Source organism: Seriola aureovittata, chromosome 6, assembly GCF_021018895.1.
Source record: "Seriola aureovittata isolate HTS-2021-v1 ecotype China chromosome 6, ASM2101889v1, whole genome shotgun sequence".
In the NCBI taxonomy this organism is placed as follows: domain Eukaryota; kingdom Metazoa; phylum Chordata; class Actinopteri; order Carangiformes; family Carangidae; genus Seriola; species Seriola aureovittata.
This window is the reverse complement of record NC_079369.1, coordinates 27,555,686-27,582,746: the sequence shown is the minus strand read 5'-3', so window position 1 is coordinate 27,582,746 and position 27,061 is coordinate 27,555,686. Positions and strand designations below refer to the sequence as shown.

At 40.6% G+C, this 27,061-nt stretch overlaps 1 protein-coding gene across 1 annotated transcript; it reads left to right on the top strand.

The window, feature by feature from the left end:
* Nucleotides 1-10,011: 10,011 nt before the first annotated feature.
* On the top strand, nucleotides 10,012-25,760 carry thop1 (thimet oligopeptidase 1). Its single transcript, XM_056379252.1, has 14 exons — nucleotides 10,012-10,097; nucleotides 11,990-12,196; nucleotides 14,986-15,134; nucleotides 15,779-15,886; nucleotides 17,104-17,206; nucleotides 17,286-17,443; nucleotides 18,428-18,563; nucleotides 19,119-19,261; nucleotides 20,768-20,991; nucleotides 22,011-22,212; nucleotides 22,621-22,807; nucleotides 23,830-23,958; nucleotides 24,717-24,853; nucleotides 25,419-25,760. Exons 1-14 carry the CDS (start codon nucleotides 10,085-10,087, stop codon nucleotides 25,578-25,580), a joined length of 2,058 nt encoding a protein of 685 aa, XP_056235227.1. The 5' UTR covers nucleotides 10,012-10,084; the 3' UTR covers nucleotides 25,581-25,760.
* The last annotated feature ends 1,301 nt before the right edge of the window (nucleotides 25,761-27,061 follow it).

The window sequence follows — 27,061 nt, the reverse complement described above, 5'->3', positions numbered from 1 at the left end:
GTAGTTTCAGGTGACATCCCTGTTTATCTAGAGTCATATAAAATATGAACCATTTGTGTGAAATATTGTCATAATTGCTGTGTGAAGTCTTGAATAATAGCTAAAAAGTGTCTTGTGGTTAGAATGACCTCTGACCTTTGACCACCAAAGTCTCATCAGGTTGTCCTTTAGTCCTAGTGGACATTTGTGCCAAATGCGAAGTGATTCCTTTGAGGATTTCTCGAGATATTGCATTGACATGGCCAAAAATCATGTTTTCTGAGGTCACTGTGAACTTGACCTTTGACCCCCAAAATCTAATCTGTTCAGTGAATGTTTTAGCCAAATTTGAAGAAGTTCCCTCAAGGCGTTACAGAGATATTGTGTGTTCTAGAATGGGACGGACGGGCGGACAAGTTGAAAACAATATGGCTGCCGCTCTGACTGTCACCACCGCGGAGGAATAAAAATTAAGTAAAACCAGCATGTAAAGTTTTTATGAACGCACGTAGCAAAGGAGGAAATGACTTCAACCGGAAGGAGGTGAAGCGGCACATCAGTCAGAGTGAATCTGTCATTTACTATAGAGTCTGGTGAAATGAATGTGCTCCTGCAATATAGTTTTGCATTTCCATTCACTCACAAGACAATAATGCAGGTAAAACTTAACAATCCAGCCTGTGATTTATCTGATTCACACAATTTCATATGAATCAGGTGCCAATAAACTCCTTTCTCCTGGTACTTACATGTAGGGATAGTGGAGGCAAATAGGGGAGAAGGAGAATTAAATGATGCTCTAAGCTCGAAAGCTTCAGGCTGGAGGAGTCAGTTACTAGCTTCTTGTCTCTTTTCTTTCCCTCTGCTGATGACAACACTTTCCTCTGACAAAAACAAAACAATAATGAATCGATGAAATCAAATTTAAATCATGTTATCGGACCTTATCTTTGTGACTGTAGGACGTGAGGACGTTTGCAGACGCCATGATTGCTTCTAACTTTACTGCAGGATTTTATCATTTGTTTATGTGTTAACTTGCAGCGGCGCGATGCAGCTGATCTGTGTCTGTGAATCTGAACGTCAGCTGAAAGGAATTTTCCTCAAACACATAGGCGGACATTCCCCGTCGAGGGCGTGTGAAAATGAAAACCAAAAGACTTTCACTTGCGCCTTCCGCTGTCGGTGTGTTGGTGACTGATTTTTTAACTGACTAAAAGGAGAATGAGCTCATTCTATTAGAGAATTAGTCTGGTGACACAGTGGAGGACTTGTTAAACTGTGATATATCTGATTCCTCAAGTGTCAAAGAGCATCACTGTTTCCAGAAACTATTAAAACTCCCCAAACAATCACTACATCACCAAATGTGGATTCATCCGCTGCTAACAATAGTCCAAAGTTCCTCCTGTTTGATAAAAAACTACAGTGAACAGCTGTTTGAGGAAACTAAGCTTTTTAAAAATGAAACTATGTTTCACTGACAAATTGGGCGCATGTGCACAAGCCTCGATTCCACTCCCACAATTAACCATAAATGGATGAAGACACTCCCTTAATCAATCACATTGTATAAAAAACTCTGTCTCCACCACAAGTTATCAGACACAGAGAAGAAAGATGAGACAAGAACAATTTCACTGATTGTGAAACCGAGGTATAAAAACCTGCATCAATTTACTTTAGTACAATCACTCTAATGTAAAGTCCTGTTTTACTCTGAACTTCATTTACTGGGACTAGAGAGTCTTAACGAGGCTCCAGAGGTTTCAACACTGGGATTAGTCAATATTCAAATAGTATCAAACAGTTGACACAATGACTCACAATAAATAACAAGGACATGAATAGTATAATTGTTATTGCTCTGTAAACTAATGATGATGATGAATAAAGCTCTGTGAAGTTAGTTTTATTTTGTTAAATTACAGGTCTCGGCTTATTTGGTTTTTTCACTTCACTGTAACTCGGATCACTTTGGAAAACTGTGTGTTCACATGGTCAAAGGAATGAGTGACATATTCTACGTTTATAAATTCCATTTTAAGTGTGTGTACGTATCATTTATGTGTTTGTTAAATGGATTGTGAGACACTTTCATCGTTTTGAAGACTTGCAGACTCTAATAAAGTTTCTGGAGTCACCACAGGTCTTTAAAGTCTTGATTTATTGACTTCAGCCCAGCGATGTGATTTCACACACTTGTGTTTCTAAGAGATTATGTCAGGGCGTGTGGAGATTAAACACACTCTGACGGGACGGTAAAACCTGAGTGGTTTGATATGAGTAATGTCATATAAACGTGAATGGAAAGAGTCCTCAGCCGCTCACCACTGCTGTGATCTTGGTCTGATTTCCCGCCACTTTTACACTTTATCACCAGCTTGCTGACATGCTGCTGTAGCCAGAGGTGCACGACTGACTGCATTGCATCAGAGTTGCGTCACTTAGTCTCTCTCTCTCTCTCTCTCACACACACACACACACACACACACACACACAGGCCCTCATTTATCAATCTTGCGTGAAAACAGGCGCAGATCTGAGCGCAGAATTGGTGATTCATGAAACATTGGTATCTGAGCAATCCCAGCGTACGAATGATCGGGTCCTGATAAATGCGGCGGCTGAATTCGATCGTCATTAACATGTTACGCCCTTAAATATTCCTGGTTCGGAGGCCTCGCCCACTAAGGTCAAACATGGAGAGAAGCGTTACTGGCAAAAAACCAAACTTTTCAGAGATGGAGATCGACATCCTGACATCCGAGGTGGCGCAAAATAAGGATGTGCTTTTTGGCAGTCTGAAGAGCGGGATCACAGGAGCTCATAAAACCGCTGTGTGGAAGAGGGTAAAAATAAAACAAAAGAATCGTGTGTGTGTGTGTGTGTGTGTGTGTGTGTGTGTGTGTGTGTGTGTGTGTGTGTGTGTGTGTGTGTGTGTGTGTGTGTGTGTGTGTGTGTGTCGGCCACCTGCCCACCACGTTTAAAAGTGATAGCTTGGCATCACAAATCACCTGTACATTTATAGTGGTAGTTTTGCGATTGATGAATGCGTAATCATTCATGGATGGTGCCTTCAGACGCACATGAGTGAAATCAATTGCTCCAACCACATTTGGAAACCCAGCAATCTGGAGATCCCTGCGGTCTCTGAAAACGCGCTCACGTCTAACACGCGCGTATTGTTCCCCCAAAACAAGTAAATCTGCCATCGTTACGATTTGATAACTGTCAAAGCATCTGTTTAAATAAGGGAGTGAGTAAACATCTGACCAACCACAGTGCAACAATGATTATCTCACCAGATGCTTTTAATTGTTGTTCCAGTTGTGTCATACCCATCGGAAAAAACAAAAAACAATTACACAATTTTGCCATGAGTTAATTTGCAAACACACGTTTCTGCTTGTATTTATTATTATTTCAAATTTTAATGTGCAATAATTAGATGTCATGTCAGGCTATTAGCCTATCATATTGTTTTATTGTACAAAAAAGTGGTATCAGTAAAAAACGTGGGCTTTTTTAAAATTCAAATTTTTTTTATCTTGTTTTATTCGTTTTAAGAATCCGTTCTGATCTGTTCTAAATATGTGACTGTTTATGCAAATGACAGCTGAGGTTTGTTTAATAATTATTTTCAGACTCAGCCAGATTTTGCTGCTGCACCGCAAATCCAGACTCAGATTTGCGTACACGAGCTCAGACCTGACGTGAGATCTGATCTCAGCTTCCCGCTCACGTCCAAATTGATAAATGCCGAAACTTGCGTGGAAACGGTCGTACGCGCGGTTTTCTGCCGTACGTTCGTTTGATAAATGAGGGCCAGTGTGCGACCACAGGTCTTCTCATTCTTCACTGGCTGAATGTTTCTGTGTTCATCGGTGCAGCTTCACAGTTTAGTGTTTGCTGGTGAATTGTGGGAGAAAGTTTACTTCTTTGTCTCCTCCTATTATGATCTGTATCTGACATCTATCCAGAAGGCAGTGAAAGATTTGAGTTTTCAGCCTTTTCAAACTTTTTTACACCAAAGTTAGCTGATGGACTCCTTTTCCACCGCCTGACGGGTTTGCCGCTCTGTTCTGTCACGACCACAGAGTCACACACACACGCAGGAGAGAGACGATGAGCTGCAGCGGCCGAGCCTCAGTGTGAGACTCTCTGCTCCGTGATTGTGGGTTTTTAAAAAGCGCTGCAGTTCAGTCTCCAATGTTTCCGGACAGGACACCACTGTAGACTCTGAAAGACGTCACAGCAGGGAAGAAAATTGCCATTCCCTTGTTTTTCTGGAGTGGGCTGATGCTGATAGATGTGTTGGTCATATTATTTTAATGTTTTAAATGCAAACATTCACTTGGTGAAATGATTTCAGGTTGTTTTTTATTACTTTTTGAACATTGAGATGTTTTTTTGTTCTTAAAACCACAAAAACATCTTCTTATGGATCAACACTTCAAATAAAATACAGGAGAAGAAGAAAATATGGAGCTTTAAGAAAGAGTCAGATGAATCGACACCATAAAGCTCCTCCACCTGAGTCAAACTCAAAGCATTTACACATAAAACAATAACACGCTGTGGTTTTTCTTGTGTTTTATCAGTGATCTCTGCCTTACTTAGAAAATGAGAGAATGACTGTGCAACACTGGAGAGGAGCACAAGAGACAAACACAAATAATCCTATTTATAATGATTCTAAGGTCATTTTATTTGAATCTCTAATTTTAATCTGACTCTGACTGAATGAATACAGTCCGGCATTGCATCTTCATGAACACCATCGTAACAGCACCGCTGCTGAAAAACATTCAAGGGGAAACACTGAACTTGCCCTCTGTGGATCGTCAGTCAGGTTTACATGTCGTCTAACATGGCTGACTGAGTGTTGGAGAGGAAATGGCTTCATCATCCACTCACTCACTTATCCTGACTGAAAAGATCGTCCATTTTACCAAGAACTAATTCTCAGTTTACCTGCATTGTATTTTATGTGGGAACCCAGTAACATTTCCAGTGTTTTCATTTAGTTATTACACCTTTTATAATAACATATTTTTCTGTCTACGATCTAGTTATCACTGAGTCATGTCACTTTACAACCAAAGGTGAAAAGTAAGACCTGAGATGTGATACTGAACTTAACAGTAGGATGTGGTCATGGAAAACACGGATTGTAACTGATAAGACTCAATCAGGGAGAAAATAAGGCCGTCTGTGTCATCATTTCCAAAACTCAGAGCCACAGTAACCATCAATATCTGATGAGTCTAATGTAAAGTAAAAAACTTGCACTGCAAAACTGTACACCAAGCCGTATGAAGGGTGATGCATTTACTGCAGGTACATGATCAAATGTGACCTTATAGGTGTCATTATCATCTCACAGTGAGTCCAGGTCCAGGTCTAAAACCACTACACTCAGATTTTCTCAAATCTGGACGAGATCATCCCAGAAAGGCTAAACACTCCTTAAAACATTCTGAATGTGATGCTGTTAGAAATAAGTCAAAAGCATTTTCAACTTTTATTCACAAACAGATATTTTGCTCTATTTGTGCAATTTTGTCGACGTGAATTCATATAAATGTGCTGGACAAAATATATGAACACCTATCCGAATAACCCAATACATTTCAACAGCAACACAAATTACAGCCTCAAAAATGAGCATAAAATAAATCTACACATATCTCAAACACATGACACGTGTCACTGCAATCCGTCTGAATTTGTGGTCCAGTATTTTCTGATTAGGTATTTCACAAAAAGGGTCTATAATTATTACCATTCTCATAACACACCAGTGACATGGAAATCAGGCTGAGGATGATGATGATGATGATGATTACATTACTGAATATAATATAGCAATATTAATGAGATAACAAGCACATTTTGAACAGGCACAGCACTAGTATTAGAAACGCAACCAAAAGTTGTCGCTGGCCATGGATGGGAAACTGAGAAATATTTCTTTCAACCAAAAGCAGACACAAAAAGCAGGAGCATTAAAAACAGGGTTTACTTGTTTACTTGTTACTTGTTTACTTTACTGTTATGCATGTCAGCATGCATAACACAGGACACCAACAGGTTAAACAGGTAAAGGGTTAAGGCAGATAGACAGAAAAAAGTTTTTAAAAAAAAGAAAAGAAAAAAAAAAGTAGAAGAAAAAGAAGCACAATCGCAGGCAGGTGCCAGGTCAGGCGACTGGCAGGAGCAGGAAGGAACATAATGAGGACGAATGATGAGCAGGAGAAAGAAAGTCGGTTCTGGAAGGATGACAAATGTTAGTGAACAGATAAACAAGATGAATTAAATGATTTTACAATCAACTGTTGATCATTTTGATGAATTATTGAAGAAAACCTTTTGATAAAAATGGCATCATAGATATAGATCAAATGAAGAACAAGTACACCAATTGCTGCACTGTGGTTGTAACACAGGCCATGGCTTTGGCAGACGTAAGGAAAATGACAGTGGCAGAAGCAGTGAGAGAGATTGACCCGGCGAGTTAGAGGGAAGGTCAGAGAACAAAAGGAATTTTTTGAAAGAATGACTTGAAGAGTAAATTAAGCAATTTACAAGTTGGGGAAGATGTTTTGATTGTATTTCAAAAGGTTAACATAACCTTTGGTCTTAAACTAGAAACTAGACTTATGCCATGACATGACAACACAAAAGCCATGTTGTGCTGCCATGGTGTAAATAATATTTTTCTTTATTCACATCTGAATAGCGGTTTCACAAATCTGACAGAATGTTTTAAAGAGTCTTTATCTATCTTTATCTTTATCTAGGCCAGATTCCACATGTCTGTGTAGTGTGGAGTGTAGTTTTAGATCTGGACCTGGTCTCACGTGGTCTAGATGCAGAAAAAAACAGTGGAACGTCGCTTTTTAGCATTTTCACAAATGGGATAAAGGTTAAAGTCAGACAGCGTTAAAGTTTTACCTTAAATGAAACACGCGTTTTTAACAGTAAGAGGTGCAATAAACGGAGGATTGGGCGCTCAGCTGTCTAAGTTTCCCTTAACTTTCCCCTTAAATGCCGAATCGACGGATAAGTATCACCACGTAAATTCAGCATCTTGTTTGACCCCTACAGTACAGACGGTAGGGGTGGGCGGATCGATTTAAATATCGATAGTATCGATACTAACGTTGGTATTGGGTATTGATCGATACTTGTGTGATGAGATCGATTCTTAAGTTTCAGTTTATCTTCTGTAGAACTCCAGGCATTTACAGAGTGACCGACTGGCCGTATAACACCGCTCTTCTCTCTCTTCACTCATGCTCAATTAGCCCCTCCCCTTTCCTCCGCTCCGCGGCTTCCATTGCTACACTCACTCACTCACTCACTCACTCACCCACTCACTCACTCACTCACTCACTCACCCACTCACTGCCTGTGGCTTTTTATTTGCCTGAAAACTTTGTCCTGTGTTTTATTATCATCATAAACATGATTAATTAAAGGAAAACTTACAAAATAATTAAATAATCATGAAAATTCAAGTTTTCATTCAAATTTGCATATTAATGATGCATTCACTTAATAAATTATGATACATTGCTCCCCCCTACACAAAAGTACATGGTAGTAGTAAAAAGTATCGGTATTGGTATCGGTATCGGCAATACTGGCCCTGCATTTACTTGGTATTGGATCGATACCAAATTTTGCAGTATCGCACAGCCCTAACAGACGGCGGAACTTCAAAACACCTGAATGGCTGTAAAAGCGCCCCCGTATCGCCCCTGCGGTGTGTTTGAACTTACCGAGCAGCGCGAGCACGTTCGCCACACAAACTCCTCTGGTCATCTTCATAATGATGAACATGTAGCTGCACGATGGTGTAACACGTCGTTAGATATATGTCTCTGTTGATGATGATTAGGATCAAAGAAGCGGCTCACACAGCTGCACACCTGACTGATCGATTTTAAATCCGTCCGCTGGTTTTTTGTTTTTTTGAGCTGCCTATTTCGCTACGTCATATAAGGACCTCCCTCCAGTCAATGATGAAGGGAAAACGAAAGTGAATCTTATGATGTAGGTAATGTAAATGTCTTTACTAGCATGGTTTACCATGGATGTGGTTTACTAGTTTACTGTAGTAAAAGTACAAGTGTCACAATATGAAAATACTTTCTTACAAGTATAAGTAATGCATTCAAAATCTTAAAGTTTAAAAGGCAAAATTATTATCAGAAAAATGTACTTCAAAAAAGTTCACCATTAAAGTATAACAGTAAAAGTGCTTCATATGGTTAAAATAGCACAGTAAAAGTACTTCATGTAGTTAAAGTATAACAGTGAAAGTACTTCAGTGACTGATCTCTGATCTGGTCACAGAACTAGTTGTGTTGCCCTTGCCAAATGAATGATAAACAAACAAATCATAATCTTTTGTTGCTTATTTGACTAATATGGCGCTCGTTGAACTGTTGAGCTCGAGGTCGTGAGGTTGGCCTCCGGCCTTATACCTATGACTGAATCACAGCCGTGCTGATATTCAGTACATCACTCCCTCTCGTGGGATATTGCTTAATTATATTTAGACAGCAGTGTTCTTCTAACCTTGTGCCAACAGTTTGTGTTTGTTCCTTTGTTGTTTCAATATGTTCCAGCACCTTTCAGAAGAACTGGACACTAGTGTGAACCAGACCTTATCACTAACCTCGGCTCTGGACCATCATCAGTTTAGATAAGGTCTGGCTCGCAGATAGTGTCCAGTTTGGGGGATATTACTTTTTCCAGACCTACACCACTGGTTTCAGGTCCAGCTCAAAAACCACTGCACTTAGATATGTCAAACTGGGCTTATCCCAGAGAAGTTTCCATTTGTAGGTATGTGGTGTTTCACCCATCCTAGACTCAAAAGTTGTGCTGCACTTCTCTGGAGTGTGGCTTGTAAACCTGAATCGACTCTCAGATATCACATGGAGTATTTTCCTTTTATGTATTATGTATTATTCATAAGCCTGATTCTGCACACACAAATCACATTATCTTTTATCAAAGTCTTCAGGCTCACCACAACCTGACTGTATGTTCTAGTGAGCAACAGGTGTAAGTTACAGCACCATCTTCTGGACACCACAATGTCTGACACACTGATTTTTGAGACATTGTTCAGTTTCTATTAAAAGGAGACCACTGACAGTTTAAATCAGCAGCTGTTTTTATAATTAATAATGGTAAGTGAAATTAATTTTAAGTAGAAATGATAGTCAATACTGTCTTATGAAAAGCTGCCTAAAATGTCCTGGTGGAAAGTTTTTTTTTTTTTTACTGTAATTATGTGTTTTTATGGGGATGCCAGAACGCACCTCAGGCCAGTAGCACACCTTATGGGCCCCCACAACCACAAAGAAATGCCTGACCTGATCAGCTCAAGTTAGGGTCAAAAGGGTTTTGAAATTGTAAAGTGATGTTCACAAATAATTCCAAATGTAGTTGTAAATCACCTTTTTTTAAATATAGTTTTCTTAACCTTCCATATATTAATTAAATTTATATCATTATCATACACGGTTGCAACCTGTTATACAAATTAAAAATTCATCATATAGATTTTTTAAATATGTGTACATATACAATTTTCACAATGGGTATTTCATGTTATAAACTTATATCTTTATATATGCAGAGGATGTACATATGTGATAATAATATATTCCCTTGTAGGTGACACATATGACAACATCACTCTTGATATGGGGAAAACTCTGAACTGTTTTTAACATTAGTTTTTCTACGTTGGCGATGGAGTAAATAATTTACAAATACCATAAATCACATTAGAAATCGCTGAGATAAAAAAGTAGAGTAAAAGAAACATTAAGTAGAAAACAACATAGAATAATTAAATATTTATCAAAATTGTCATTGTCATTGTACATAATTGTGCTTTATGTGTCTGACTGTAAATCTTCAGTTTGGTGGTTTTAGTTTTGTTGTAATATATAATCCTTAGTTAGTGTTTTATTTTGAAATGTCTGACCGGAAATACTTGTTTCCTTTTGAAGCCGCTCTAACCCTGAAGCTACTACAGTGAAGCACATTAACGAACCTGCACGCAATCTGAACCATGGGGCCGACAGGTGAATAATCCTCTGATATTTTTACTGTAACTGACAGAGTTTAGAGAGAAATGGTGTCTGTGATCGACAGGTCTTCTGTCTGTCTGTGTCTGTTGTCATTTACAGTTAATTCGCTTTAACCTTAGTCTTAGCGCTAACGTTAGCTAGCTGCGGTGCTCTGGGCTACAGCTAACTGAGCCAGGTAATTCAAATTCACCTGAAGAATAACGTCGTTAACGGCTCAGTGGATGATGACCGAAAGGAAGCCGCTGTGTGGGTAAAATGTGTCACTCGTTTCTCCGCAGTTCTGGCGTTATTCTCTCCGGTTGTAGCGTGTTAGCTCGCTGTGCTAACGAACTGTTGAGCGATGTGTAGTTCTGTAACGGAGAAGCTACGATTTCATCCCCGCACACGGCGCTGTCGTTAGCTGATGTTAGCAACTGATTTGGCAGTTGATGGGAAAGTTAAGGGAAACTTAACCGATCGATTTTTGCTCCTCTTACTTATGTGAAAGCGTGTTAGACAGTTTAGATAAAGCCTTGACACTGTCTGAAACTCACTGTCACTATGTGAAACCTTGTGAAAATGCATAGGGACATTTCACTGCTTTTTCATGTCTATAATAGATCATATCAGACTAGGTCCACACCAAAAACTTCTATTTGGCCGTATTATTATATACATTTATTATATAGTGTATGATGGTACATAGATATATACATATACGGTGCTAAACTGCTTATATTTTAATTGCCAAGTACTTTGTGACGTATAAATAACTGAACAATATATACAGCTTTCTCTGTGTTTGCTGTCAGTGTCACTTGCCCCTTCTGCCTAAACTTCCTTTCCATGTTGGCTGCTCTCTTCCTCCTCTTCTCATACAGCTCTCACTTCAGTAGCTGCTCTCCCTTCCTCACCCTCTCTTGTTGCTATGTTTGAAGCCTGGACATATACAAAACAAATAAGCTGGTACCACTTTACAATAAGACTACGCTTATAAGGTTTAGAACTAGTTTATTAATTAGCTTGTTAACACTTTATAAATCATTTATAAGCTGTTATAGCACATTAGATCAGTGGTTCCCAACCTGTGGGTTGAGTTCTTCCTTCACCGCTGATCTGTCTTGTCTTTTTATGTCTGTCTGTTCTTTCCTATCCCCATGATGTCCCATCTTATCTTTTCCTTTCCCGTCCTTCCTCGTCAGAATCAGAAACAGGTTTTCACAGTAATTTGCCGTTGTGTTGTTGTGGTGCATAACGGTCAAAAATACACAAAGTAAGAGAAAAAACACAGACCACAAAATATAGTTTCATCACAAGTGAATGATGAATCAAAGGATGTTTCTGTCTTCGTAGATCGCGTCCTGCGAATGATGCAGCCCCTGAATTGGGACACAGCTGTACACTGAGCAGCTCAGAGGCTACCAGCAGCTACCGGCATCTTTTAATGTGGCGTTATGTTATGTAAACCTATGAGCAAGAGAGAAAGAGGAGTGACCAAAAAAACGAGTTTATACTGTTTTGCTGCCCAAACGTTTTATTTACAGACATAAAAAGCAGCAAGATCAGAAACTGAACTAAATGATGTGTTCTGTCTGACTGTCGTTCTCCTCCGCTCTATAATCACAGTGCAGGTCCCCCACACAACAAGCAGCTTCATTACAATCAGTTGATGTTGCAATCATGGTTATATCAGTTATATACGTGAAACTGTGGCAGGCAAATTAAATTTAGTATTTATTTAATACACCAATAATAAGTTACTATTTTAATGGGAAAACAAACCAAATATCGTCTGAAGTCATCAAGCATCAATTGGCGATCGTTCTGATGATCGCCTATCACAGTCAAAGTCCATCGGCACTCCCTATGTCCAGTTATATCTCACCTGTCCTGTTTACTTGTCACAGGTGAGGTGGTGTTTGGTAGTCTGGTGCCAGTCTGCTCTGAGAACCGGCTACGTTGGGACCTGAACCCGGAGCAGATCCAGCAGTTCTCGGATGAGCTCATCATCAACACCAAAAAGGTGTACGACCGCGTTGGAGCGCTGGACCTCGACGGCGTCACCTTCGAGAACACGCTGAAGGCGCTCGCCGACGTGGAGGTCGAGTACACCGGTCAGTGTCAACAGTGATTTTCTACATGCTGAAGCATTCCCATGTTGTCCAGTGTCTTTAAGTCTGGTCGTTTTCACAGCTGAAAGCGTGACGCTGTTTTTTTATTTACCTGTTCATGTTCCTGTACATGTTCCTGTACATGTTGCTCACAGACAGAAGTCTGAAGACGGACAGAAGTTGGACAGTTCTGTGTGTACGACTGATTAAATGAGACACAAATAAGACAGAAGTGCTGATTAACAGTTTATCACTAGAGCCTTCACTTCTGTTGATGTGCAGAGCAGCCATCTTGGATTTTGTGGTTGAGGTTCTTCCAACTTTCTGAGTCAGAAATTATACATTTTTCTCTTTTTCAAAGATTTTTTAGAAGAGAAAAGATCATCACTTTTTCTGAAAGCACAAGTTCTCATCTTCAAACATTCTGTTAAACCAACAGTTTAAAATGTAAATATGATCAGTTTATTATTTCTTTAGACAAAGAAAAGAAGCAGAGCTTTACACATTTTTACTGCAATTATGATCTCTGTTGGACTCACAAATGTATCCGCAGTTTGTTTGTGATCTGCTTGTGAGCTCAGTCAGTAAAGGGTCAGAAATCTCATTTACAAATGTTAAAGCTTGTCTCTCTCTTTTAGCGTGTGATGTAAAATGTTTTCTGTTTGTGATTTCAGCCGTCAGGAGACATCACACACTTCTAAACTAAGTGTGATTGTTGACAGTGGATTGTTCAATCCTTTTTGAAAAAGTAATTCTGATTTTCCATCAGACTTTCATATTTTAGCTGGTATGATTGTGGAAGAAAAAAAAAATTTAAGATAAAAGTTAAAAAGAAACATAATTTTTGCATTGTGAACCTGTAGAAACCCTGACAGAGCTGAAGTTAGTTTGAGTTTTGTATTGTTCAGCTGCACTTTGATGAGATTACCGCCTCAGGAGAATGGAGTGTTAAATTTGTACTGGGCTCCTGTGGGGTTAGTAACTCATCTTTCTTCATGGCTTTGATCTGTAATCCTGAACAACACCTGCTACATTAGTTATCATGGACTCTGAGGTTTAACCCCAAAATGATCTGGTTAACACACTAATCCTGCTTGGTGATCCCAGGAACTGTTTTTAAAACTGTTCTTGACGATGTGTTCAAGGATTCTCTGATATTTGAGATTTGATAGACAAACAGAGCAAACATGGAAGCTGTGATAATGTAACTTAAATCAGAAAGGCAACACTCACAGGCATCAGCAAGGGCGAGTTTAAAATAACACTAAAAAATTCAAAAATATATTTACAAAATGTACAATAAGTAAAACTTTTTTAGTTTTCCAAGATAAAAACGGACAAAAATCAAATGACTTAAATGTGACAAACTAAGGTGTCAGTAAAAGTTTCTTATAGTAGCTAAAACAATGTCACAGGTTAATTGACCCTCCAGATACTTCTGTACAGTTGACAGACAATGAACCTGAACGTAAAGAGGGAAAACAGCATGAACCTGACAGCGCGGGCAGGTCATTGGTCCATTGTGAGCTCTGCAGTGACGCTCTGAGTCAGCACAGTCAGTATGTGAAGGTAAAGACACGTCAGCAGTTTGTAGAGAAAGCAGCTGAACCAGCTGCAGTTTTTACAATAGACTCGGAGGCTTTGTTTGGAGGCAGCTGAAAACCTGAAAACACCTCCAACATAGAAATATTTTTACTGCAGCTCTGATTTTATCATCAGATCACACAAACTCTCATCGGTGTAAAAACTTTTAGTGATGACTGAGAGCCTGCGAGAAGGAAAATAAGCACAGTGCTGGGAGAAAAGAGAAAATCAATGAAGTTAAAGACATGATAGAAGTCTAATTATGAGATACTTCAGAGTACAGTCTACAACTGATGACATGTCCCCAACATCTGATGGCGGTTGGTTATTTATCATCAATCTAGTGCAGAGGGGCTTCAAATGTACGAGGGATAATCACCATCATGTCTTATGTTTTAAAATGAATTAGACCTGGTCTATATGAAAAGTGTCGTAGGATAAATTCTCTTGACTATTTTTATTTGGCAATTCCAAGGGACTTAGCTCAAAGTACTATATGAGAAATTGAAAATAATAAATGGAAATCAAAAGTTAAATTGAAATTATGAGACTGAATCCAAATTGTGACTAAATTTCAAGAAATCACAGAAAATGAAATTAAGCTGCTTAAACAAAATATCAAAATAGAAGATACTGAGGCATAATTATGAGACAGTAAAATGAAATCACAAGGTGCTAAATTGAATGTATGAAATGCTGCATCAAATTTAAGAGAATATAAATTGAAATAACGAGATGCTAAATTGAAATTGAGATGGTAAATAAGTGAAAATTTTGACCAATGCCTGTGTGTAAAGATGGACAACATCCCTCCCTAAAACTAAAGCCCAAAAGTTTCACTCACCTCTGGCGGCTGCCTGTAGTGGCACACGTTAAATACCTTTTTCCCAAAGATGGTTATTTCAGGTCGTTTTTATCATGTTGATTTATGTTCAAGTGTTCATGTTTGTGATAAGTTTGGTTTTAATTAGTTACTTGCTGCCAGAAAAACAAGGTGTGACATTATTGACAAAAACAGCAGCAGATTAATCACTAATAAAAATATAATAATGATGGTTGCAGTTCCAGTCACCTTAGATCATGTTGGATTTAGACAGTTCAGTTGAATAAATCCATCAAATCAGAGTGATGTTATGTTCCATCTCTTCTAACTGACCCCGCCCCTCTCACGTCTAACTGTCACGCATAACCCCGCCCCTGTGTCTCAGTCCAGAGGAACATGCTGGACTTCCCGCAACACGTGTCTCCGAGTAAGGAGGTCCGAGCGGCGAGCACCGAGGCCGACAAACGCCTGTCGGAGTTCGACGTGGAGATGAGCATGAGGGAGGACGTCTACCAGAGGATCGTCGCCCTGGAGGTGAGCTGACCTCACAGCACTGTTGACCAATCAGCAGACAGATCGATAGGTAGATGATTGATTGATAGGTCTGTCGGCCATCCTAGTCTCCTGCTTTTTTTCCCCTTCTCACATGGGACACTTCTGCTCAGCTCGTGACTCATGTTCTACCTGAACCTGTTGCGACAGAAGAACATATGGCCTTTATACCTTTATACCAGACCTGCTGACATTTCAGCTCTATACTGGTGAACACTATCAGAAACAGTACGGTAGTAGAAAATCAGCTACTGCTGCACTATCTCTTATTCTATTTACATATATTTTATAATACCATATGAACATATTTTTTGTCGTGAGATTTATTTATTTATTTTTATCGAAAGGATATCATATAAATTATTATTACATATTTTTGTTGGCGTATATATATCTGTCCATTATATGTTCTCTTCGTGTCACACTAGTTTTTGTTATGCAAAGTCAATAATAAAAAGAAGAAGGAAGAAATCAGGTACTGCTTTTACAAGTTCCAAAGAATATTCTCTTTGAGGTAAAAACCCATTTAAGTTGCAGCACTTCTCATTTCAGTTTTAGTTTAGGATTTGCATCCACTCTGTCGGATGTTCCTCATTCTCACTGAGTGTTTTTGTCTCTGTGTGCAGAAGAAGATCGACCCTGAAAGCCTGACTGCAGAGTCCAAGCGTTATATGGAGCGACTGATCAAACTGGGGAAGAGGAATGGCCTCCACCTGCCCAAAGAGACGCAAGAGGTGACCACTGCTTCTTCACACAGGACACATTTAAAAAGGAAAGCCAGTGTTCCCTTTAGCAAAGAGAATCATTGGTCGAGGTTCATCACCTTCAAATTCTGTAGTAAATTCTATAGTATACTAAATCTGATTAGATTTTGGTGGCTAAATGTCAAAGGTCAAGGTCATGGTGCTCTCACTGTTTAGCCATTACTCAAGACTTCACAGCAATTATGACACAATTTCACACAGATGGTTCATATTTTCTAAGACTGGATAAACAGGGATGTAACCTGAAACTAGTCTGAGTGGAGGAGACAAACAACCACCAGGAGGTGATTCTAGTCTGTCCTTTAATATTGACTGACCACCTGGAAGTATAAGTAATGTATACTCGCATACTCATAAAGATTTCAATAATATTTTGTGATTAGCTTCCTATAGTATTTTCTATAATGTCTGTGCGGAGTGTTATTGTGGATTTAAAAAACCTCTTTTCAACTCCAGAATGAAAAAAAATCTTCAAATTTGAGAAACAGCAGTTTCATGTCAGAGGTTTACCTGAAGACTGTGGCTGAAAAGCACAGCTCTCTTCACAACGAAGGCTGAAGCAGCTCTGTCATTAACTGAAATGTTAACTGATTTTCTTTTTTATTTGTTTTACTCAGTTGCAGCTCTGTTCAGCTCTAGCTGAGACATTTCCGAATGCGGACTCACCGAAAACAAACAAATCAAGTAACAGAAACGAATCAGACGTTCTGCAGTTAAACCAGTCCAGTACTGATGCTGTGGATTAGCTCAGCAGCAACATGTAACAGATGATTCTCCTCATGAGTGTGAAGCTTTACAACACAGGACGTCTGAGATCAATTTATAATTTATATTCGTTATTTCACATCATTAAGAGAAACCGTTATCTGTGGTAATGGTTATGCTGCTGATCGGTTGTTGAGGAACATGGGTCAAATCCTCTTATCCCTGTTTATTTAACATTGATACAAAAATCTGCAATAACCTACAAACCCAATATTTCCATGAATCAATTCTGTTTATTGATCAACAACATTTCCCATAAAAGTCTCATTAAATATATTAAAGGAGTAGCGCAAACGTAACATCAAAATCTCTGACTGACTTATCTCTCTTGTCTCGCAGTGTATCGTTGTTTTCAGATCTGATCTCAGGTCTGGTTTCAAACTCTCTGTGGTCTCTCCTCCTCTTTCACTCTTCTGTAACAGGAGATCAAAACTATCAAGAAGAAGCTGAGCAACCTGTGCATCGATTTCAACAAGAACCTGAACGAGGACACCACCAGTCTCTCCTTCAGCCGAGACGAGCTGGGTGAGTCTGCTGCCCCCTGGACCTTTCAGTCAGTCCCACCTGGTCTTCCTCTTTGTCTATTAAGACCTGTCTGTTTCAGGTGGCCTTCCCGAGGACTTCCTGAGCTCTCTAGAGAAAGACGAAGAGAAGCTGAAGGTCACTCTTAAGTATCCTCATTACTTCCCCACCATGAAAAAATGCTTCGTCCCAGAAACCCGCAGGAAGCTGGAGGAGGCCTTCAACTCCCGCTGCAAAGGGGTGAGACGGGAACACTCTGTCTCTGTCTTTGTCCCTGACTCTGTCCCTGACTCTGTCTCCATCTCTGACTTTGCGTCTGTCCCCATCTCTGTCTTTGTCTCTGACTCTGTCCCTGACTCTGTCTTTGTCTCTGACTTTGCCTCTGTCCCCATGTCTGTCTTTGTCTCTGTCTCTGTCCCCATGTCTGTCTTTGTCTCTGACTTTGTCTCTGTCCCCATCTCTGTCTTTGTCTCTGACTCTGTCCCTGACCCTGTCTCTGACTCTCTGATTCTCTGACTCTGTCCCTGACTCTCTGACCCTGTCTCTGACTCTCTGACTCTGTCTCTGTCCCTGACTCTGTCCCTGACTCTCTGACCCTGTCTCTGACTCTGTCTCTGTCCCTGACTCTGTCCCTGACTCTCTGACCCTGTCTCTGACTCTCTGACTCTGATTCTGTCTCTTACTCTGTCTCTGACTCTGTCTCTGTCCCTGACTCTGTCCCTGACTCTCTGACCCTGTCTCTGACTCTCTGACTCTGATTCTGTCTCTTACTCTGTCTCTGTCTCTGTCCCTGACTCTGTCCCTGACTCTCTGACCCTATCTCTGACTCTGATTCTGTCTCTTACTCTGTCCCTGACTCTGTCCCTGACTCTCTGATCCTGTCTCTGACTCTCTGTCCCTGACTCTGTCTCTGACTCTGTCTCTGTCCCTGACTCTGTCCCTGACTCTGTCCCTGACTCTGACTGTATGAAAATAATTGTCTGTAATGCAGCTGTTAGCAGAGACGTCCTAAAGGATGTGACCGTGTTAAATTCTGTTTTAGTTTCAGGATTATTCTGGTTTATTACAGCTTGAGTCTCATTTCTATCAGTAATAATAACAAATAATAATAATAACAACTGTTGAGACCTGGGAACATGGTGAGGTTGTTAAAAAGAGCAGCAGCATCCTGTAATTATCCTTTAAAGGCCTGAACCATTGTCTTAATGCCCCGTGTGTTTCCAGGAGAACTCTGTGATCCTGAAGGAGCTGGTGGAGCTTCGGGCCCAGAAGAGTTCTCTGCTCGGCTTCAGCACACACGCCGACTTCGTCCTGGAAATGAACATGGCCAAATCTGGAAAGAAGGTGGCCTGCTTCCTAGGTGAGTCCTGTTGTTCATGTTGTTCTTCTTATTTTCATACTAAAAACTGTCGCACATTCCACTATTCTAACTGCACATTGTAATATTTGTATTATATTTATATTTTATTGTAAAATCTTCCTTTTATATTGAAGCTATCTGACCTGCAGTACAGTTCCTGTATTTATTGTTATGAAGCAAACATCCTGTAACATTAACAGCTCCAGACCTCCTCCTCTGTGTCCAGGCAGTTATCATCATCTTATCTGTGTTGCTGTCACCTGATACGACTTGCAACAAACAGTGAAGTAACTGTTGAAACAAGAAGCTACTGATGATTGAAATTCTGTCCTATCACCAAACTTGGCTCCATGTTTTCTGCTGTAAACGGTTTGGAAGCATTTAGTGTTTTATTTCTGCTGCGAGGCGTCGAGAGGTCAAACAAAGAGAGTTTACCTCTGCAGGTGATCAGATACCGTGAAGTCATTCACTTCAATGTTGGGACTTCACCGTGCATGAACGCAGCTTTTTTCCTCTCCTCTCCTGACTCTTTCCTCTCGTTCTGTCGTGTTTCAGAGGAGCTGGCCTGTAAGCTGAAGCCTCTGGGTGTTGAAGAGCGAGCGGTCATCCTCAAGCTGAAGGAGAAGGAGTGTCAGAAAAGAGGCCTGCCTTTCAACGGAGAGCTGCACGCCTGGGACACCCGCTACTTCATGACCCAGGTGAGAGCTGCACACCTGGGTCACCTGTTACCACAGACATGTTTACGTCCCTTCAGCGGACACGGGACGTCTTGGAGTAGCTTGAAACTGAGACTGCTTACCTTTGTTTCTCTGATAACTTATGAAGCAGACATTCAGCAGGTTTTTACCAGCAGCTGAATTATCCACAGAGGTGTCCTCCTCTCCACAACAAACAGATCAGGGGATCAAAACCGGCAGAAACACCCAGAAAGCAGTTTACCTTTAAAAATCACTATTTCGTGGCGCCCCGGCTGAGCTGCTCACCTGTTGGAGCGTATACCACAGAGGCTTAGTCCTACCAGTCCGACCCGTGGCCCGCACTCCATCCCCACCCCCACTTCTCCAGCAGCTGGGAGCTGAGCTATCTAACGTTTTCCTGCTTTGTTTCTCTGATAACTTCAGATCCAGATGTCTGATAACTAAAATCCTTCAGGTGTGAAAAGTGTATGTAGCGTAAAACTAGATAAAAGTCAATTTTGAGCTCCTGGCAGGCAACTACAATCCAGGCCCATGCTCATAGAGGATATGATGTCATTGACAGTAGACCACATGACACTGAGCGTTATCATATTAAAATTATGTATTTCTCTAGGTTTTGCGGATTACTAGACACAAACATCAAATGAAACAAAGCGTCAAAGTGAAACCGTTCGATGGTTTACTGGTCAAGGTCTGAATGATGAATCATATTTACACTGGAATCTGGATTTAAATCACAAATACCTCAATTTTAATTATAGCTTATATAATTAACAAGAGCTGTCAGTGTTGAAGGTCCTCAGTCAGATATCAAACATTGTTGAACATAATTTAATTTTCTCTGATTTTATTCTGTTGTAACAGGCTCATAACATTTTGTCATTATGACTGTAACTGGATTAATATGTAGCTCTTATTAATAGATACAACAACACTTAAATATATTTGACTTTAGTCTAGGGCTGCACGATATGCAAAAAAAAATCATATTGCCATCATATGAAAAATCATATTGAGTCACGATTTCAATTGGAACGGTCACTTTTTCATTTTCACTGAAAAAAATATAAAAATGATGATATTGTCATTTTTGAATTCTTTTTTTAATATTGTGATTTTTCTTGGTCTTGTACCAAACAATTTGTAGTCCGGGCGTCTCTGTAGCACCACAACACTTATAGTGCTAACAATGCACAACAATGTGACATATTTTACTTTTATCAAAAAAATTGCAACCCCTGTGATTTGGATATTGCACTTGATCATATTGAGATCTTGATTATATTTCAATTAATTGTGCAGCTCTACTTTTTTGAGTAATGAAAGTTTACCACCACTGTCATATCTTAATAGCACGTTTGTCATTATTCTTGGTACAAATAAATCTTTGAGGTTTCATTTACATATTTTCCTAAAAGTGTTAATTAGATTTTTGTAGATTGTAGATCACTGATGGTTTTGAATCTTAAACGCTTTACAACCCCCCCCCCCCCCCCCCCCCCCCAGGTGGAGGAGACCCAGTATGCCGTGGACCAGAACCTGTTGAAGGAGTACTTCCCCATGGAGGTGGTGACTCAGGGTCTGCTGGACATCTACCAGGAGCTCCTCGGTCTGTCCTTCAAGCTGGTGGACGGAGCTGCCGTCTGGCATCCTGACGTCACTCTGTACTGTGTGAAGGACCGCAGCAGTGGACAGATGGTCGGCCAGTTCTACCTGGACCTCTACCCCAGGTGAGGATTCACACGGCGGTCCTGTTAATTAGCTTCTTTTGTCAGCAGTATATTTATGAACACACTCTGTCCTGCATCCAGGAGGAGGGAGGCCTCAGGCTGTTGCTCACAGATATAAACAGTGATCACCAAACATGAACAACAACAATTAAAAACAATTACAGATCAAACTGTATCAATAAAACAAGAAGAGTTGAGCTGAATGTGAAGATCAGAAAACGATTGAATATTTCTGTTGTTGAAAAGAGAGAGACTAGAAACAAACTGAAGAAGAAAAATTGTGTTGTGTGTGTGTGTGTGTGTGTGTTCTTACATTATCACAAATATTTCCATCAATTCTCAGGCTTTAGTCATGGTAATGCTCCGTTTCATTGGTTGCCTGTCAGTGACATCATATCCTCTATGATCATGTGTCAGTGTGTTTGTTTGACAGAAGATCAACATTGACTTATCTATTATTAATCTACATACACTTTTTACACCTGGTGGTTTACAGCTCTATATTTGAACCAGATGAAGGATTTTAGTTGTCGGACGTCTGCACACGTCCTGTGTCCACTGAAGAGCATCTGTGGATCTCTGGTTTTAAAGTCAAACTGCTTTAATCAGTGTTTCTACTGGTTATAATCACCTGGTCAAACTGGGAGGAGCTTACAGTAAAAGACAACAACTCCCACGATCCCATACTATTTCATGACATCCCCCAACAGCATTTTTCCTTATTGTTTTGATTGAGAGACCCCTAGAGGCAGAAGTGATGGACTGTGTGTTTAACTCTGCTGTCAATGTCTCCATCAGTGTAGCAACTGAAGCACAGAGTTTGGAACGTCTGCTGGAGGTGGACGACGTGACTTTTCTTTTTTTAAGAAAAATGTATTTTTGGCTGATGGTTTTCAGGCACTTCCGTATCATTAGTTGCCAGATTTGTAGCTGTAACTCACTAAGCAGTGAAGTGTGTCAGCTTTGTCTGAATGTCCTCAGGTGTTCTCATTGTCTCCTTTCCTACCTGTCCTGTGCAGGGAGGGGAAGTACGGTCACGCCGCCTGCTTTGGCCTCCAGCCTGGCTGCCTGCTGCCCGACGGCACACGGCAGATGTCGGTGGCGGCCATGGTGGCCAACTTTAGCAAGCCGACGGCCGACGCTCCATCTCTCCTGCAGCACGACGAGGTGGAGACGTACTTCCACGAGTTCGGCCACGTCATGCACCAACTCTGCGCTGAGGTGAATTTAAAAGTCTGGTCTCCAGCAGGAAACACTTTTCTGTAGACGCCATGTTTGGGCCTAAATGTTTAACCCGTCTATAGTTCAGAGCAGCAGCTTGGGTTCTGTGGAGATACAGAACATGTACTAATGATTCAGTAGTGATGCATCACGTCTGTATCACTGTATTAGCTGAATAAAATAAATCTCAAATTTCATTTTCAGAATCAAAACAAACGATATGATCTGGGCTGGTAGTTTCAGTTTTTGTTTATTGGAAGTCAGTGTAGTGTCATCCAGCTTTTAGTCATGACTGAGAGCAGCAGCTTTGGTTCAAAGAACAATGAGTAAAGACAGAAACAGTTTTTAAAACTGAGATTTGGGTGGAATTAGTTTTTGAGACAATGAGTGAAATAAGTGTGTTTGCAGGCGGATTATGCCATGTTCAGCGGGACTCATGTGGAGCGGGACTTTGTGGAGGCTCCATCTCAGATGCTGGAGAACTGGGTTTGGGAGAAGGAGCCTCTGCAGAGGATGTCCAAACACTACAAGACCGGCAACAGCATCCCAGACGAGCTGCTCGACAAGCTCATCAAGTCCCGCCTCGCCAACACCGGCACGTACTACTACTACTACTACTACTACCACTGCTACTACTGCTACTACTACTCCAGAACCACGAGTACTACACAGGAAACGCAGCTGGTGCAGTACTGACCGTGGATCTATTAAAAACTTGTCTGATGTGATATGAGGGAGTTCGCAGTGATAAAATACTAGATCACAGACCCCTGGTGGATCATCATGGCGTTCAGCAGTCAGTCACTTCCTCTTTCTGTCAGTTGAAGTTCATTTCTATCCAGTTTTTAGTGCCTCAGTTGAATTTTTTGCAGAATCTTAATTTCATAAAATGCTCCAAACTAACAGGATGTTGACAGGAAAGGAAGATACTTTTACAGTGCACAGAGAATTGTTTTTAGACTGGCTCTTATCTTTGTTTTTATTCTCATGAATTACTGTTTAAGTTTATCTCTTTGGGATTTTAATATATAAAAAAATCACTTTTTGGTTGACTTAGTAAAAACAGTCAAACGTGGACAATGGATCACCAGAGACAGTTCTTGTTTTTAATTGATCACAAGCTGAAGAAGTTGAGAACCACTGATATGATGTCGGTTTTAATCTGAGCTGACGTCCAAAACATGTGCATGAGGAGAAGACGTGATGAAGTTTGTCTTACATATGTCGCAACAGTAAACTGAAGTAACAAGAGGACTTTGACACGTCATGGCGGATTTACAGAAAAGTAACTAGAAGGAAGTCAGAGGTCAGATCTCTGTCCAGGCCAGCGTCAAACAACATGCACCAAACTTCATAGAAAAAAATTCAAATTCATAGTAAATGATCAGGATCTGTCCCAAAATGTACCTGGTCCATGTTTCATCTCTGCACTAAGTTCTGTGAAAAATGGTTCAGGACTTGTTGTGTCACCCTACAAACAAACAAACAAACAAACAATCACACAGACAGACAGGTGAAACATTGTGGAGTGACACGTGTGTCTGATGCTACAAAAGGTGAACTTGTCTCAGGGTGTCTGGTCTGTATTGTTCACTGTGATCACTGTGACTCCTGCAGGTCTGTTTAACCTGAGGCAGATCGTTCTTGCTAAAGTGGATCAGGCTCTTCACACCAGGAACGGACTAGACCCTGCAGAAGAGTATGGACGCCTCTGTCAGGACGTCCTGGGAATCCCTGCTTCACCAGGTGACACTTTAAACACTTCATATTAATTTACTCTTTTTTTTTCATCACCAGTTTATTTACAGGAGGAATGAACGAGGATTTCTCAGTTAACAAGTTTTTATAGTGATGTTTTAAGTGTGGGTAGATGCACTTTTCCTTTTTATGGACTAAATATGGTGTGAGGCCTGTCTGGTACAGGACACACCCCTCACCTGTCTGCCCACTCAGGGCCTGAAGTTACATGAACGACACCAGATTAGCCTACTGGTTGTTATGTATGTGTTTGTGTCTTCTGTATATTTTAACCATTTAAAATGTATGTATTTCAAACCCTCTCATGTAAATGTTGATGATAAAGCTGAAGTGTGTGGGTCTGACAGTGAAGCTCTAAAGTAAGTGTTTAAGAACAAGGCTAGTGGAAGTCACTGCTGCTGTGCTGTGAGGATGTGGACAGATGACACAGCTAAAAAATCTACTGACGTTTGGTTTGAATCTATTGTTCCTCAGCTGATGATGATGATAATAATAATAATATTTATATAGCATCATTCAAAACACAGTGACAAAGTGCTTTACAAGATAAAATTGAGGATGAACAATAAAAATGAATGATAAAAAAAAACTAATCAGATTAAAAACTTTAGATTAAGAAGATTAATTTAAATTTCTGTGACATGTTAGTCAGGTGATAAAATAAAATAACTGGGCCTCCAGACTTTATCCTCACTGCTTCCGCCTCTGATCTCTCTGACCTTTGACCTCTCCTGGGTGTCCCACAGGAACCAACATGCCAGCAACCTTCGGGCACCTGGCCGGCGGTTATGATGCGCAGTACTACGGTTACCTGTGGAGCGAGGTGTTCTCCATGGACATGTTCTATGCTCGCTTCAAGCAGGAGGGAATCATGAACCCCAAGGTCAGATCTGAGGACAGTCTATTCATCCTGTGCTCAAATCACAAGATACTGTAAAGAAAAACAGACACGTCGACACAAACATAAAAACAGACAACAAATAATATAAAGTATAAAACCGAGAGAAACAAGTGGGGAAAAAAGCATTACATTGGTGACTTTACAGCTTGTATGCAGGGTCTGAAAATGACCTCAGTAGTACATAGTGATGGGTTCTGATGGCTGGGTCCATGTTGGTTCATTCCAACGAATCCCTCATCAAATCTTTCATTCAGTCGATGTCGGTGGTGTCAGAATCAAGAGACTAATTTCACATTACATTTACTAATTAACCGACATTATGGGTCAGGCTGCTCCTCCCAGAACATATGTAGACCAGGACTGTCCCTCACTTTCATTCCTATTTTGAGCCAATAAAGTCACACACCTAAAGTTTGACCTGATGCCTCATTGTTAATTCAGTCAGTCAGGAGGTACTTTTAGCCTGAGGATATTTCATGAATACGACTCCCGGATTGCAGAGCAGATGTCGACTGACTGAGTTTCTGTCTTCTGATTGGTCCTCCAGGTGGGTCTGGACTACAGGAGGTTCATCCTGCGGCCCGGCGGCTCTGAGGACGCCTCCGAGATGCTGAGGAAGTTCCTCGGGCGGGAACCCAAACAGGAAGCGTTCCTGCTGAGCAAAGGACTAATGGTGGAGCAGGGCACCAGCACGCCGTGTCCCTGCTGACCAATCACAGCAGCCGGCTCCATCCCACCCCCCCACAAGCACTGGCCCACATAACAACGAACTGAGGAGATTTTCTAGAAAAAAAAGAGAGAAATGTTCCAAACATGGAAAAAACGACCCGTAAATAAAATGATTTGAGGTGATTTCTGTGTATGAATACCAGAAAACACAAAGCAGTGATTTGGCAGTCATCTTTTTTTTTTTCCTTTTAATTTGGTGACAGAAAATATAACACATATTAGACTGAAGAGCCTCATACAGGTAGCATAGGCTTTGACTTCATTTTAAACCTCATCGCTTTTCCTGTTTCCTCCTCCGTCCACATGACTGTGCAGTTTTTGAGCCCCAAAAACAGAGAGTTTAGATAAATAGATATAGATGTGAATACCAGCCGTGAAACTGAGTACAGAGCCTCCACAGGTTCATTTGGCAGACGTTTAGTTCAACAATCTTTTTCCACGAGTTTCCACATCAACGTTGATTTCTAGATGCTCTGATCAAACTGAATGATTCGAAGAGGAAAACCTTCAACTTCTGGAATCAAGTGTTTAACCTTGTTAACGTCCATATGATGTTTTTTATATAAGACATATGATGAGTGAAATAATCATCAATGCCATTACTGAGTATTTCCACCTTGAACTGCAGTGAACCAATGACAGTCTCATAAAAAATGATTCAGGGTTTCATACGTCACAAACCTAAGGAACCAATCCTGTCAACTTGTGGGTTCGGGGGGCGGGGCTTAATAAACCTGACATTTTGTCAGTACAGAGAGAGAGTTAGCATTAGCACAACCACTAACACTGTGTCAGCCACTGCCAGTTACAAGCTAACAAACAACATAAACAAATAAAAGATGCTAACTACGCTAACCGTTCTGATCCGTCTGCTAGTCTCTGGTTCTGGTCTCAGACTCCTCCTCTGAGTCTGGGCCTGACTGAGGCTCAAACATGTGGCTGAGTCTCTGATGTTTCCTCCTCCCACCATCTTGATGCTCTGATACTTTCTCAGTCAAGAAGTAAGAGGAGATGAACTTCAGACCCAGTTTAATGTGTGAAAACCTTGTTAAACTATTAATCAGAGCAGAGGATCTTTACAGTTTAAAACATGTGGAGAGGAATTTTAAAATCTGTTTGACTGACAGGTGTCACCTGCTGTGATGGTTGTGGCTCTGCCCTCTTTTCCTAAATGGGGCTTTTCAGACTCCATTAAATGATGTAGGTGCTGAGCTTCAGACTGTCCACAGACTCTACAGACAGGTCCGAGTCTGAAGGGCTGGTTACTAGTATCAGTGGCTGTCAGCAGGTACAGAGGTGGTGTTTCCCGGCTGGAGTTTATGATGTAATGTCCTCAGAGAGCTGCATGTCAACAGCTCTGCTTTTAAAAAAAAAAAAAAAAACAGCCTGAAGGTAAAACTGTTCACAGGAGAGAGAGCAGGTTTAACATGAGCACAAACAATTTGTTGCCTGTTGCTTCTG

Excerpts from the sequence above, each read along its gene's own strand:
- thop1 (XM_056379252.1), top strand. Across the intron at positions 17,444-18,427 it reads TCAACTCCCGCTGCAAAGGG|GAGAACTCTGTGATCCTGAA; the intron begins GTGAGACGGGAA and ends GTGTGTTTCCAG. Across the intron at positions 20,992-22,010 it reads TACCTGGACCTCTACCCCAG|GGAGGGGAAGTACGGTCACG; the intron begins GTGAGGATTCAC and ends TGTCCTGTGCAG.